The sequence below is a fragment of the Sinohyriopsis cumingii genome, chromosome 10, assembly GCF_028554795.1.
Source record: "Sinohyriopsis cumingii isolate HCF-2022 chromosome 10, ASM2855479v2, whole genome shotgun sequence".
NCBI lineage: Eukaryota > Metazoa > Mollusca > Bivalvia > Unionida > Unionidae > Sinohyriopsis > Sinohyriopsis cumingii.
The window spans coordinates 110,739,209-110,754,513 of record NC_142970.1 but is presented as its reverse complement, the minus strand read 5'-3'; the positions used below and the strand labels follow the sequence as shown (position 1 = coordinate 110,754,513).

General features: G+C 38.5%; 1 protein-coding gene across 3 annotated transcripts in view; it reads right to left on the bottom strand.

The window, feature by feature from the left end:
• LOC149791020 (uncharacterized) overlaps positions 1-15,305 on the bottom strand; it is a 130,971-nt gene that overhangs the window by 66,369 nt on the left and 49,297 nt on the right. For all 3 annotated transcript variants that reach the window (XM_089972894.1, XM_089972893.1, XM_089972895.1), the window contains exons 5-8: positions 7,299-7,413; positions 5,753-5,828; positions 3,133-3,210; positions 1,644-1,795 (exon numbers count right to left, since the gene is read on the bottom strand). In XM_089972894.1, coding sequence (XP_089829020.1) covers positions 1,644-1,795; positions 3,133-3,210; positions 5,753-5,828; positions 7,299-7,413 — 421 coding nt within the window. The remainder of the gene's footprint in view (positions 1-1,643; positions 1,796-3,132; positions 3,211-5,752; positions 5,829-7,298; positions 7,414-15,305) is intronic.

Below are 15,305 nucleotides of genomic sequence, written 5' to 3'. Positions count from 1 at the left end.
GCAGCTCTTGTGGCCCACACCGAGGAAGCCCTCCAGAGACTGAGAGACCGTTTTGCTGTTGCCTGCACGCAGTTTGGTCTCACCATCAGCTTGGAAAAAACAAATGTCAGCGTGCAAGATACCACCATTGCCCCTTCAATCAAAATCAACGGTGTCACCCTGGAAGCAGTCAACAACTTTACCTACCTAGGGTCAACCATCAGCAACACTCTCTCGATTGATATGGAGCTGGACAGAAGGCTTGGAAAGGCAAATACCATCATGGCTCGATTAACGAAGAGGGTGTGGGAAAACAACGCGCTGACAGAGCACACCAAGGTCAGAGTCTACCAGGCCTGCGTTCTCAGCACCCTTCTTTATGGAAGTGAGACCTGGAGTACCTACATGAGGCAAGAACGCTGGCTCAACGCCTTCCATATACGGTGCCTAAAACGCATCCTGAAAATCAGCTGGCAAGACCGTGTTCCACACAGCGAGATCCTGCAGCGTGCAAGTACCCCCAGCATGTACTACCTGCTAATTAAACGCCGCCTTCGATGGCTGGGTCACGTCCGACGCATGGAGGATGGAAGGCTGCCAAAGGACATCTTATATGGACAGCTGGCCACTGGCATGAGAAGAGTCGGACGCCCCTCACTCCTTTTCAAAGATGTGTGCAAGAGGGACATGAAGGCATGCAACATTTCACCCGATAGCTGGGAAGAGCTGGCCGAAGACCGAGGCACCTGGAGACTGATGGTAAACAATGGCATATCAGTCACTGATGCGAGGAGAGGCCAGTTGGCGGCAGAGGAACGTAAGAGAAAGAAGAACGCAGCAGCAACCACAGTAACGACTTCCCAGCATGTCTGCACCAACTGCAATAGGGACTGTCACTCACGTATAGGCCTGCACAGCCACAGCAGACGATGCCAACAGAGACAGACAACACCCCAAGGGCGCTATTCGCATGGTCTTTCGAGACCGAATCGCCAATGATGATGATGATGATTAAGAATTATTAAAATTCAGATTTTGCAGGACTCATGAAGTCATGAAAGTTGCAATTGGGCGTCACACTGCATAAATGGTCTTTGCAACAGCAATCTCGGAAGTGAAATGGATGTCCAAGCTTAGGGCCGTCAATAAATATGTACAATATAAAGTTCAATATTCTTGATTTTCGGTCTTGCAATTAAAACCTACTCACCATATTCATGATGATAACAAGTCAAAAATTGGAAATAGTTCTTTTCGTTTATGTTAAATAAACTAATTACCACATACTACTCAAATCGAACCTACACCATTAGAAATATTGTTAAAGTAGAATCACTGTTGTAAATAATTTCAAAATATAATTGCAAGATTTAATGAGCATGACAGAGATATTGGAACTGTTATGCAACTGAGGGAGGTTTTTTTTGCACTGTTCCACAAACGCAGTAAAAAGCTAAGATCTCCTTACGCTGTAATAAACATCACATGGTCATGTCACGAGAGCTAGGTCTACATACGCTGTAGACAACATCATATGGTCATGACACTAGAGCTAGGTCTACTTACGCAGTAAAAGGCATGACGTGGTCATGTCACGAGAGCTAGGTCAGCTTACGCTGTAAACAACATGGCAGCATCATGTCACGAGAGCTAGGTCTACTTACGCTGTAAACAGCATGGCATGATCATGTTCAGGTAGATTAGTCATATTTTGTATCCAGGTTGAAAAGTCGATCAATGCGGCGTTGGCGTTTACTTGATATAGAGAACTTGAGGAGACCGTCCTTTTTTCTGTCCAAAAAGCGTCTGCCTGTGTCTACATATTTGATATGGAAATAGGAAATAACATATGGTTTTAACTGAACAAACGAAACTATATTAATTTAAACGAAGACTTAATTCATAGCGCTAAATAAGAAGTGAAATTAGAAGCAAGTGCAGTATAGAGTTACCATCCACTTTAGATTAATTTGGATACAGATATTGTTACGGATATTTATATTGCATATTATTTTTATAATATAGCTTTTATTTGAGTCATATGGTTCATTATAACTTTAATTCTAAGATTATATGACTGGCGAATAGCCTAGAAGAAATTGCATTTATTGCGTAGTACTATTTCCATTCATAAATCAAGTTCGAATTGTCAAGTTCATGTCAACTTTATACTTATGGCTCTATATTCTATTTGTAGAATAGAGGTCAAACTAGCATCACATGATCTAGGCTGTGCATTTGTCGTCTATATAGGTCAGACTGTTGTAGCTGGTGATTGGTTACATTATAAAATATGTCAAGTTGTTGACTGCAAAGTATTTTGAAAAAAAATTATTTTAAATGCTGGAAACCTTTTGAGTGACTAAATTATTTTATCGGATTGTTTAGCTGTTTATACTTGTTTTCCTTGAACTTGTAGAACTTGAAGCATTTAAACAGTACCTTTCTGTATAATTGTGAAAGTATTCAAGGACTTGGATATTTATGAATTTCGTTTGATTTCTGTGAAACATTCTAATACATCTGTTAGATTCAATCTTCGTTGGACTTATTATGAAGTAACAAAAACGCTTTTGGATATTAAACCAGTAATTCTTCTGTGTTGCTGGCACATAAGCACATTAGAACTTTAATTCTGACTACCTTTGGAGTGTTTCTAGTTGAAATAGAAGATGGTGGATCAGTGAAAACTACAGTTTAGTTTTTCTTCACTTTCAACAAAGGGCATACACGGTTCTAATACAAAAATTTCGATTCAATCAGTGATGACGGCTTGCAAGGCGTCACAATTTCTTTTTTTTTCCAACATCAAAACCGCTAGAAAAAGTGCTGCAATTTATGACGTCATAAGCCCAATGACATCATGTATATAGTATCACTAAGTGCATTCATGTGAATAGGCGTAGTCCACAAGGCTTTCTCACAAAGGCAAACTGTGTCATAGAGAATAAGTGCTGTTCCAATTTCCCGTTTTTGGCAATGTGCCAAACGTTCTGCAATTTAATGTATATAATAATTTACCTTCAGTTGTGTATAGGTGAAACAACATATCAAAGACAGGCGAATGGGCAAATGAATGAATTGATTCATGTAAGGGCAGTTGACTGGCGGACAGAATAATGGAAATTTAGTCAGAGAGAGAGAGACATATACCTCAGCAATATATAGCCCAGCAAAGAGAATCGTTATGGTGAAACCTGTTCCAGTGACGCTCTTGTAACGAAGGTCCATCTGCAAAGGTTAAGGCAAAAGTGTATTTCTAAGAACATATGATTATTTATTAAAATAGTATTTATGTTGCCTGAGACGATAAATTAACTGCACGTAATTTGACGCATGGTATCCATTGTTAAATCTACTGCATTTCTTGAAGAGACCATAATTTAATCTGCGTCCCTCTACCTAGTTATTCGTCAGGACAAAGAAAAGAACAATGCACTTAACAATCTTTATTTCGAGCACGGCCATCGATGTCTACATTGAAGCTAGAGATGGAAAATGTCGAAGATGCTGGTAAATACTCTAAGATGCAATTAATATCTACCTGAAGGCAATTTATTTGACAATCAGATATTCATGGTATGTGCTAAGTTGCGATGTACATGTCAGACTTTAGCGTATTGTATTTTCGAGTTTAACGGCAGACTTACGGCGACGGAAAATGAGTTGATATCGACAGCAAATGAGACTAGATTTATGAAAAGACCAAGTATGTCATTTAATCAAGGAACGTTTAATTTTATAAGGAATGTAATTAAGAGAAAAAAGTATTGTAATAAAATATGGCACATAATTCGTACACACTAATTTATATTAGATTAAGAGCCAGAATCGACAATTCCATGGTGCAGCCCATTTGAAATTTACCAGATATTCAAATATGTTCATGTTTGCATGAGTTACTACAGCACATAATACAATGTTTGTTACGATAAAGACAAGAAGGCAAAATTGTCAAAGCAAATAATATCTCATTTGCAGCATTTGGATCTATCATTTTTTATGTACATATACATACATACATACATACATACATACATACATACATACATACATACGTGTGTTAATTGTCGATTGTAAATTGTAAGGGTCATTTTGTGAAAAATGAAATAGCCTCAAGATACTGGGATATACTTTTAATTGGAGTAAACATGGTAATGTTGTCTTTTAACATTGGAAGTTGTAAAATAAATATTGCTAGCGCAAATGATGGGATTTGGCTAGGAAAAGAAGTTGACATTAATATTGATGTCTTAGCTGCTAAAAGACCTTGTTGACAAGTTAGAATAATCTGGAAATAATTATTAGACACTCATGTTAGATTTGAAACTGCATCTTATATGTGTACATTAGGGATGATTACTTGAGAATTAATTATTCTCATCTTAGTGAAGTCATTTAGTTGTGTTAAGTTCAGAAGATTTAAATTTGAATTTGTCATTAGAATTACAAGGTTCCATGAACTTCAGGACTAGATACCTATGTTTGGAATTACTGCGAATCAGTCGAAGACATCTTGGATTATATCATTATGATAAATTAGGACTGCTGGCACATTAAAAAATTCCCGAATATTAGCAAATCTGCAAAACATATTGGACTTCAATCGGAACACCACAGGAAATATTTTAGAATACTCGATACGTTTTGGACTTGTAATATAACTATTAGGACTATTTAGGATTTCAATGCCTATACTTAAGTCATTTTTCATTTTTCACTTTGTATTCTAGGGAAATATATTATTTGTTGACTTTTACAGAATCTTTTGTTTTTCGCTCTTTTATGTTACTTTGTTGGAGACCAGAGACTCGGAACACTAATATTTAACGAAGTACCTTTAAAAATATTTTGTATGCCAATAAATATGGATGACAAATTGTTACATTGATCTAATTTTTGCATGCGATACAAAATTATATCCTTTCTTTAAGATGTGATACTACATTATTTTCCAACAAGCCATGCTTCGAAAGAGTGAGTGCCTTTAAACGTAGTACTTGTAGCAGGAAACCAGCATTATGCGAGCTAGATAAATAATTATTGAATGAAATGAAAAGAATATTTTGTTGAAAATATCTCGTTCGTCTCTTCTTTTGTGTCTATAACGTTATATGTTCTAATTTTTGTCAACAGTGTTAGAAACCCGGTTTGCTATCGTGCTCAGTGACACTGAATTTGTGGCAGGATAGCGTAAATTAGGTTTCAAAATGTCATAAAGGTAATTTATTGCAACAAATAATGTGATCTCAGACCAACTACTCTGTTACATCGATGATGTTTCTATAATTGCCCTACGATTTTTATTGAAATTGTTGAACTTACGAATTAGGACGGCCAAGCACAAATCACCGATTCTTGAACTAAACGTCACGGTGACCTACTTTTTATTGATGACCGTACCATTCCATTTGAAGCAATTGCATATCAAACTATGTGACTCCTTAAACAATAATGCACGAGCGAACGCAAAGGTCACCGATCCATGAATACAGTAGAAGGTGACTGAAAGGTATCATACTGATCTGGACATATATAATAACCAAATTAATGTGAATCTATCAGGATCAGTGTAATAACATGACAAAGACGAACCCTTAATATCGATACCAGATGGATTAACAGACGGATGGAGATAGACACCATCAGTACATGAATTACATTGTATTCCGATCTCACAAAAAGGGTTTACAGTTGAGTTGTTCCACCAACGCGTGACGCATGCACGACTAGTATTACAATATGAACTGAATTATCTTGTAACTATACATACCCCATTCAAGACAAACGCATAGAACTGCCTCAACATTTCTTTGGCCTTGGCACCTGTTGAATATTTGTCCAGCCAACTGTAATTTCGAATACATAATGATCACGCTTTTGAGAGAAATATGTGAGTGATATATACCTGAATAACCTTCACATATCCTTCGTTTCTGGTTCATATCATTACACCATGAGAGAGAGAGAGAGAGAGAGAGAGAGAGAGAGAGCACAAAGTGATGCCTACTCTCCCAAACAGAAAATGTTGATATTGTGTAAAATGTACTCAGCTAGAATATTTATAATACTTAATTTTGAATATCAACGAAGGTAGTGAATATAATGAGCCAGCTAATTTAAACAAAACGTTATTATTATTATTATTATTATTATGTAGATCGATTACTTTACAATGTGCAGAGGTACCCTTTTTGTAAATATAGGAGAGGAGAAGATGTCAAGAACAACAACTATAGTTATTGTAATGTGTACATTTTAATGTATACAGCTAATAATTTGTATTAGGTCAAACCAAATGAGGTATATATGTCACATGAACGGCACGACAACATCCTTATAAAACAGGAATTTGCAAAGCGGCAGTACTTTTCAGTTGTTGTCAGGGTACGCTTGGGAGTGTATGTACGACCTGTGCCTATACAGACAGTTCCAGTGGCCTAAGTGATTGAGCGTCCGGATCCGATACGTGAAGTCGCGGGTTCATACCTCAGCCGAGTCATACCGAAGACATACAAATAGTATGTGCAGCTGTCTTGATAGGCGCTCAGCATTGAGAGGTTAGTGTTAGGACTAGTCAGCTTATTGTCAGGGTAATGTGACTAGGTGAGACATCATGATACATGTTTGCAGCATGATGCCCCAGTGCTAGACATCACAATCAATTGCAACGCTGCAGACATCATAGCGGTATGACTAAAATTATTAAACCCACGTTAAAAATCTAAATCACACACAGACACGCACACACACGGAGCCTCTATACATGCCTGACGAGAAATTACCATATACATTTACTTTAATCAACACATAAATCAGGAAGTCCAATGCGTGTAGATTTGACGAACATAGACTTATGTCCAACCGAAACAGCCCAAATTTGGTTATTATTAGAATTTCCGAAGCAAAGCGCTGATTCTCCTTCTGAAATTTGGTACAAGAAGCTCTGTATTATAGTTTTTTAATCTGTTCATAATAAGACCCCATATATCTCATACTAAAAAAAAAAAAACAAAAAAAAAAAAAAACATGAGAACGACATTATTTCCCATTACCATTCTCTGGCAATACAACTGAGTACGATAATATATAACCCTCTTTGACGCAAATATATACGAGGGTCTCGCATTCTGCTAAATTATTTTCCAAAGTAAAGGTTTGAAAAAGAGTTTAACACTTTACTGACGTCTCTTCTGACAACAAAGAACGACATCATGTTCACTATATTTCTTAACTGTCTACAAGAAAAGGCGAGAAAACATGTAGGAAGTTGTTTATAACAGATATAGGTTCTAACTGTAGCTGCTGTATAAACTTACAACTTGTATACCGAGTAGTCCGCCACCATCAACAGTTCAACTTGGTACGCAGTAACCGCACGTTTAACACGTGGACTGTGACCAGCATTCGCCTGATATTTTGGCTGCACATCCGCTGTTTATGGAAATTGTGTAAATAAAAACTCATATGAAAAAGCAATTTTCTGAAAATCATGATCATTGCTTTGTCATATGAAAAAAAAAAACAAAATGTATCTTCAAATGTGAACGACGAGGAATAAATGTTCAACAAATATTATTTTACCTAATGAAAATAACATCTGACTTTACTTTCTTGTATTTTCTTCAGTAATAAACAAATTTCCGTTGTATATATGTAGGCATGTATGTCTATTTGCGTGTGTGCATTTGAGACATAGACAAATTAATTTATAGTAAAGTGAACGACAAGAAGGATGTAATAGCTTATGTAAAATGCAATATTGCTTTACTCCAAGTACCCAGAATTCAGTTTTATACGAGAAAGGAATCACTCTTATGATAAACAGTTAGGATCGTACTAGAAAATTCGTATCTGAAGTTAAAACACAAGAAATATAAGCTGCAAAAACACTTTGCAATATATATATATATATATATATATATATATATATATATATATATATATATATATATATATATGTATCGCACATAAATTTCAACAATATTTTGGAAAAGTTATCGATACAAATTAAATTATTTTTGATAGACACATCCACTGATAATTAACCATCTTAAAACATATGGTAGTGGTTGTCAATATTGTATCTACCCCATCTCATTTAATGACTAAATATCCAATGGTGTAGCATTTCTGGATAATTCAGGGACATTTCTAAATCAGTAGTGTTCAATCTTAAATTATGTTTACTTTCTTTATTCGTACGTTTCATTTTGCAAAAATGTCCAGAAAGATATAAAGTAATTTTGGGTTAGGGGAGATGCAATAAATGGCCTACCTGTGGAATGCATTGTGCCTTGGATGAAGAATTAGTGCCGATATAGCGTTATTCTAAAAATGTATATGTGCAAGGTCCTACAATTTATCTACAGCTGTTAAAATGACTATATATTTGGACTAAATGCATTTATCTACTGTAAGATAGTGAACCCAGGTCTCGGCAGCCTTGGCACTGTCCCTTGTTCTCTGAGGGAATAAATATTTTTGTTTAAAAACGAAAGCATGTGAGTAGTTAAGGGGGATATTATAGGGTCTATGGGACTTATCATTAAAAATACCCTTGGGACAATATAGGGTCTATGTAAATTTAACATGGAGAAAAATCGTGGGACAATATAGGGTCTATGGGAATTAACATGGCCAAAAACCTAAGAATAAGAAGTGGGACAATATAGGGTCTATGGGAATTAACATGGCCAAAAACCCTGGGACAATATAGGGTCTATGGGAATTAACATGGCCAAAAACCTAAGAATAAGAAGTGGGACAATATAGGGTCTATGTAAATTTAACATGGCCAAAAACCCCTGGGACTGTATAGGGTCTATGTAAAATTGAAACAGGGAGGGACTCTATTTTGTTTATAAAAAATAAAATATAAAACAAAATATAAAAAGGGGTAGGCAATGGAAAGGCTATCTCTTTTCGAGAAATATGGCTGGCCCTGAAAAGGGCCTTTGGGTTTTCTTCTTCTTCTAATTTCTTCTTTTCCTCCACCAATTTCTTATTTTGTCTCCTACACTCTTCTTCTCTTTCTTTTTTTTTTCTTCTCCTCCTCTTCTTCTTTCTTCTCTTCCTCCTCTTCTTTCTTCCTCTTTTCATTTTCTTCTTCTTTTTCAATTTTTTCGTTCCATGTTCTTATTCTTATCTTTTCCTCTTCATCCTCCTTCTCCTCCTTTATTTCCTTCATTACACCACTTATCATATCCTTTGCTTTTCTTAAATTGTTAATTTCCATTTTTACTCTATGCGGACTATAAGAATAATGGTCTTCATTGAGTCGTACGAGCATTTGTTCTATCATTCCCAAATTGTCAAGGACGTCTTGCAATGATTGGAATTTATCGAGGTGGTTCGAAACCATCTTCTTTGTAGAATGGTTCCAACGACGAACATGGTGGGTTCTTATAGTGAAAGCGCGGACGTGATGGAAAACATCCCCTAAAACATATAATTGATCTTACCTAGATCATGACCGAACATCGCGCGTACGTGAAGGAAAACATCCCTTTACTTTCTCATTTCATATAATATAACCACAACTTTACTCTCTACATACTCTAAGAATCAATAAATAAACCCATAATCTACTATTCACACAAACTTACTTCATCATTTACAAACACAAACACACAAACACATACACTTCCACTATTAATAAAGAGTTAGTGTTTATATTCACACTACTCTACCTACACACAAACACACACACACACACACACACATTGGCTAATCGATCGTTATTTCTTTTCTAGAGTATTGGGTAGCCCTGAAAAGGGCTGTTTTTTTGTTTGGAACTTCATGGACACCTGGTTAATGGTGGCACCTTCCAGGCCTGGCGCCACATACACATCTTATCCCCCAGTTACTTTTTACCTTTTGGGGGGAGAGAGCAGAGGCAGGATATGTCGCTTCAGAATCCCAATTTTCGCTCTCTGGGATTTTGAAATTTCTTCTCTCCTTTTCCTCCTCCTCTTCTTTGTTTCTTCTTTCCTCTTTATATCTTCTTTCTTCTTCTTCTTCTTTATATCTTCTCTCCTCCTCTTCTTTGTTTCTTCTTTCCTCCTCTCTTATCCTTCCCTCCTCGACAATGGCTTCCGCGGCCAGTTCATTTAATATGCGCCTGGCATATTCCAGATGCACATGAAGCTCCAACAGTTTCTCAAGTCTCGTGTTCATTTTTTGGTGTTGATCAATCAACAAGGGTAGCTGGACTGCCGAACGAGTTTCAATTTATACTGAAAGCGCGGACGTGAAGGAAAACATCCCCCTAATAACATAAAATTCATCTTACCTAGATCATGACCAAAAAAAACAACAACGCGCGGACCTAAAAGAAACACTCACTTTTTATGCTACCCATTACTATTTTAAAATTTTTTATAAATCACTTCAATAGACTATCCACATACTCAAATCAATCCAATCTAACCCCAAATATACACCTCAAACACTAAGAAAAGATATCATTTTAATCTACTATCCACACCAACTTACTTGAGCTCTTACTAACACAAACACACCAACACATACCCTCATATTTTTAAAAGCAAGAGTTAGTGTTTATATTCACACTACTCTACCTACACACATTGACAAATTAACAGTTATTTCTTTTCTAGAGTATTGGGTAGCCCTGAAAAGGGCTGTTTTTTTGTTTGCTATGGCATTCTTTTTTAGTTTCTAAGAATGCGATGTCCTCTGAGGATAGACTTTCTGGCGATAGGTCTGCTTCTTCGGAAAGAGAAGAAGAACTCTTTGGTGTCGATACGACAATCGACAAAGCCTCTGTCAGGTTCAGGTTGCTGCTGTTGTTGCTGTTGTTGCTGCTGTTGCTGCTGTCTCTGAAGTCTGTACTTCTCTGTCCATTCTTCTTTTTCCCTGTTCACTTCTTCTCTGAAGAGCTCTTCTATTAGGTCTTCAGTGATTTTTAGCATTCTCACATTCTCTATTTCTTCTGGCTTCGGTATCAGACTGTGTCTGACCCTATGCAAATTCACGTAGGCTTCGTTGAGCTTAGCTAGTTTGGAGCACATCTTCGTAGGAGGATGAGTCGACAATGGATGGTTAGACTGGAAATAACCCGGTTCTTAAAGTCAAAGCGCGGACGTGAAGGAAAACATCCCCCACACGGTTTTCGAGCCGCAACGTTTAGTGAGTGTCATGAGAGGGATAGTAAGAAAAAAAGAGCATCAATCCAACATTCTTATAGCTAAACAAACCACAAAGGCATTTTTTTCATAACACAACATTTTTTATTCAAAAATCACTTAACACTTAACAACAACTCTAACATTTTTTAACAATAATCCAACACTATAACATCAAACAATTTTTTTTCAAATCACTAACATTTTTTTCTCAATAGACAATCTACTTTAAACAAGGCTGACAACGTTGTGAATGAAATCGTGATTTCCACTGTTGGAAATCATTAGGCCATTGATGGACACTACGTTTCCTAGCTTGAGACAAAAGATAAGCATAATGGTCACAAAACCATCGATCTATTTTCACATCATTTCTAGAAGAAGAACGAGGATCAAAATGAGTCACTAAATGTTCTAAGGAATAGCCCAGGCTGCGATGATGCAGAAAATACACACAATATTGTCCACACACCAAAGAATCTGTGCCTTGTAATTTCACATTATTGAATCGGGTGGTTTGAGCATTTCTTCTCATAAAGTCAATGATATCGTCTTCCAAAGGGGGCAATCCGTACGAATCGAAATATTCCACACATCCTTCTTGAGGAAAGTAGACGACTACCCAGTGGGTTCCTGGGAGATGACTGTCGTCCGTGTTGATCACGTAAGCTTGATGGTCTTTAGGTTTGCGATGAGGGAGTTCATCTTTAGCACAGACGACAGGATTCCAAGAAGACGTATACGAACTATGGTTCAAAAGGTAATAAAGTTCCCAGGTATCCATTGTTTTGTGTTTTTTTTTCTTCTTCACAGGTAATAATACGTCGTCAATTCGATCCTGACTTTTTGCTTGAAAATGTCTGACGAATAAACGGTTATTCGTTCTGTTTCCTCACTCTGATTCAGGAGAGCTTCGATACGATGGATCTCCTGAGTGGTTAATGGTGGACAAGAATGTTCACGCAAGTCTTTATACCACTGGTGCAACACGTCTTTGTCCGAGATGAGACTCCAAGCTTCGTCCAGATACTCGTCCAATTTTTCTTCTTGACTTAACATCAGGCATTTATCGTGTTGAATTTGACTGGGATGATCGTTTTGACATCCATAACAATTTTTCTTGATCAATTCCGTCATTTTGTCGACCAAGTGTTTGGCAAAACAGGAGACTAAATGGGCTTCTTGTTCTGGCCATCTCGACTTCATCATGATTACTTCTTCTTTTTCCAGGGTCTCCTCACATTCCATGTCCAAAGTTTCTCCACTAGGTAAAGAGGGATAACAGTCTTCCATGGTTTCTAGTAATCTAGAATGACTTCTCTCAAACTGTTGATTTCTATGGTATTGTCGAATTCTGCATACAGGATGACGTTCACTGTCTCGTCCAGTGGCTTTGCAAACTGAAGTTCCACACGAATCTGACCAGATTTTATAGGGTGGAAATGTCCCTCGTCGCTGCCTTGGTCTGGAGTGAAATCGAAAGCCCACAAAGCATAGCCTCCTGCATAATCTTCGTACGTAATGCCATGACTGGTGTTGGTTCCTAACTGGCCGGTGGCTTCGTACAGGGACAAGTACGATCTCAGGTAATTTTTGTTGGTAAAGTCAGGTTCGAAAGGTCGGGTACACAAGGTCTTGCCATCGCGACTGACTTCGATCTTGGACACGTCAAAGTGTTCAAAGTTGAAAGGATTTTTATTGGTAATTCCGTTGAAGGCTGTATTCTCGACGATACCAAGGATCAAACGTTTGGGTAACTGTCCTTGGAACAGATGATCTTCAATCATGGATCGCTGTCCCCTAGGAATGGTGAAGGTTTTCACTTCTACGCGTCGGATCGGATACTTGGCGGTCGTTCTACTCAACGTCTGACTGATGTCGTTTCCCACTTTAGGTAACACTTCCACACGGCGTACGTAGAGTCTGGCTTCTTGGATTTTGGTTTTGTAATTATCGTCACTATCAGCTATTAAATGGAAAGCGACACTGCTACGATTCAGTCTCAGGCGGACATCCACCCCGTTTAGCAAATATTTCTCTTGCAACCACATGTCCAAATGCAAACGCTCCATCAGTTCTAAACTCTTTCCATCTTTGATTCTGTCTCTTCGTTCTACAAATCCCGCATTGTGGTCTTTGGTTGTATCAGTTTTGAATGTTTCAAATTCGCCTGCATCGTCAGCTTCCCATACCACACAGGCATTCAGATGAGTGTTCTTGGCGTCTATTCCGTACGTCAAGAGATTTTCCAGGTACGCTCGATAAGGGTAAGTATCCATGCTGCTACTGACCAGTTTGTTGTTCAAGTACAAGTCCACTCCGCTAAACAAGGAATGCATGAAATTGTTGACGGGAGCTACTGGCTCAGTGTCTATAGCATTTCCATCCTTATCTTGAACTTTGACTTTCAAGTACAAGTAACTGCTATTCAAATCGATGTAATCTTCGGGCTGTCCTTTGATTTCAAACTCGATGGGAGCGGAATCGACCAATGAGGAAACGGGATGAAATTCCACCCATTGGGATTCTTGCATGGTCATCATGGTGGGTGGCATGGCAAACAGATCCAGTTCCGTCTTGGAACAAGCGCAAGACTCTCGGTGCATCATTTTTTTGTTCTGTTCTTTCTCAATAATCGAAAACGTCTAAGTCTCGAACGGTTCTTCTTTTCTTGGCCTTTCTAGCTTGAAGTCTGGTGAAAGGGTGTTTTCTTCGTCGTCTCTTTCTGCCTTGTCCTTGCTGAATGCCTGACTCGGTAGCGTGCAGGGCATTCATAGGTGTGTCTCGTCGACCCAAAATGTCTTTGCCCGTTTGCAGCAAGACATTTTTGCCTGCCCTCATGAAGGCTTCTTTAGGGTTTTGTTTGTCGATGATGACATTTTGGAGAAATTCTTTGCCTTGCGTCAGTGCCGCATCTTTCAAAGCGTGCAATCCGCGTGTCACCATCGGTTTCAACACCGGGGCCACCGAACGAAAGGCCGATTTTAACATGTCTCCTAAACCGTGTCCTCGCTGTCGTGCTACCCCTCGGTACACTGGATACATGACTTACTTACGAGTCGTGAGAGAAGCGTTTTCGAAAATGGAGTTTCACCGTGACTTTTCCTTTGGTGAATGGAATATTTTGTCCCAGATCTCCTTTTATAGCAATGTTGACCGTGTCCAAATACGACTTGCTGACGGGTAAATAGTGAGGATGTACAAATTCGCGGTGGACGTGGTAAGTGTTTCCACCTTCCTGGTCACTGGTCGTGGTACTATCCACTTTGAAAGGAATGACACGCAGTAATGGCACGGAGGTGTGTCCCACCACGTTATACTCCACCACATCGCAATACACGAACATCAAATTCAGTCCTTGGTTCAGTTCTACAGGGAATTTAAAAAACTTGTAAAATTCCATATTGCTGTTGATCTTCGGATTAAAATTTGGAGCCATTTTTGTGTCTCCACCTAAAATATCAAACAAGTCACGATTAAAACTGATGGACAACGTTTGGTTATCCTGAAATTTCATCAGGAAGCGACGAACCACTTTATGGTACTCCAGGGTGACACTTTTTTTGACTCTGTTCAGAGCTTTGCCAAAGGCGAACTCGAACCTGGAAGTAATGGTGTCCACCAAATGTTGGCCACTAAAATAAAACCCTGCTGGAATTTTCAAGGTGTAGATACTGAAGGGTGGATTGCTGGCTGGTCTTGTGATCCCTGAAAACCCGATGTCAGTCATGGCGTCTTGTAATTGTTGGTTCAGGATTTCGACTTCAAAAGTGTTTTGCTTTTCGGTGATGTTTTGGATTTGTGTAGGGTGAATCATTTCTACTAAAGCCACTTCCCAATGGGCTTCGTGATCTAAGGGGATGCCCTGAGGTAATTTGGCTGTGTAACAGCACAACGTGTTGTGGGGAAACACCTCCATGGAACTGTCACTGGGTAAAGTTAAGTAAAGTTGGTTTTCGTGACTCATAATTCCAGAGTTCTGTGGCTGTCCGAGGGGATATTACTGGACGTCAGAGACGTGTCTCCGCCCAAAATGGGGTTCTGGTTGTGGTTGGAGTGGTGACTGGCACTGGCACTGGACACAACGTTCCCGTTCCCGTTCGAGGAGAATTTCAGGGAGGGATTGGGAAGCAGGTAACCGATGCAACTGCTCAATAAAATGGTCCACAATTGTTT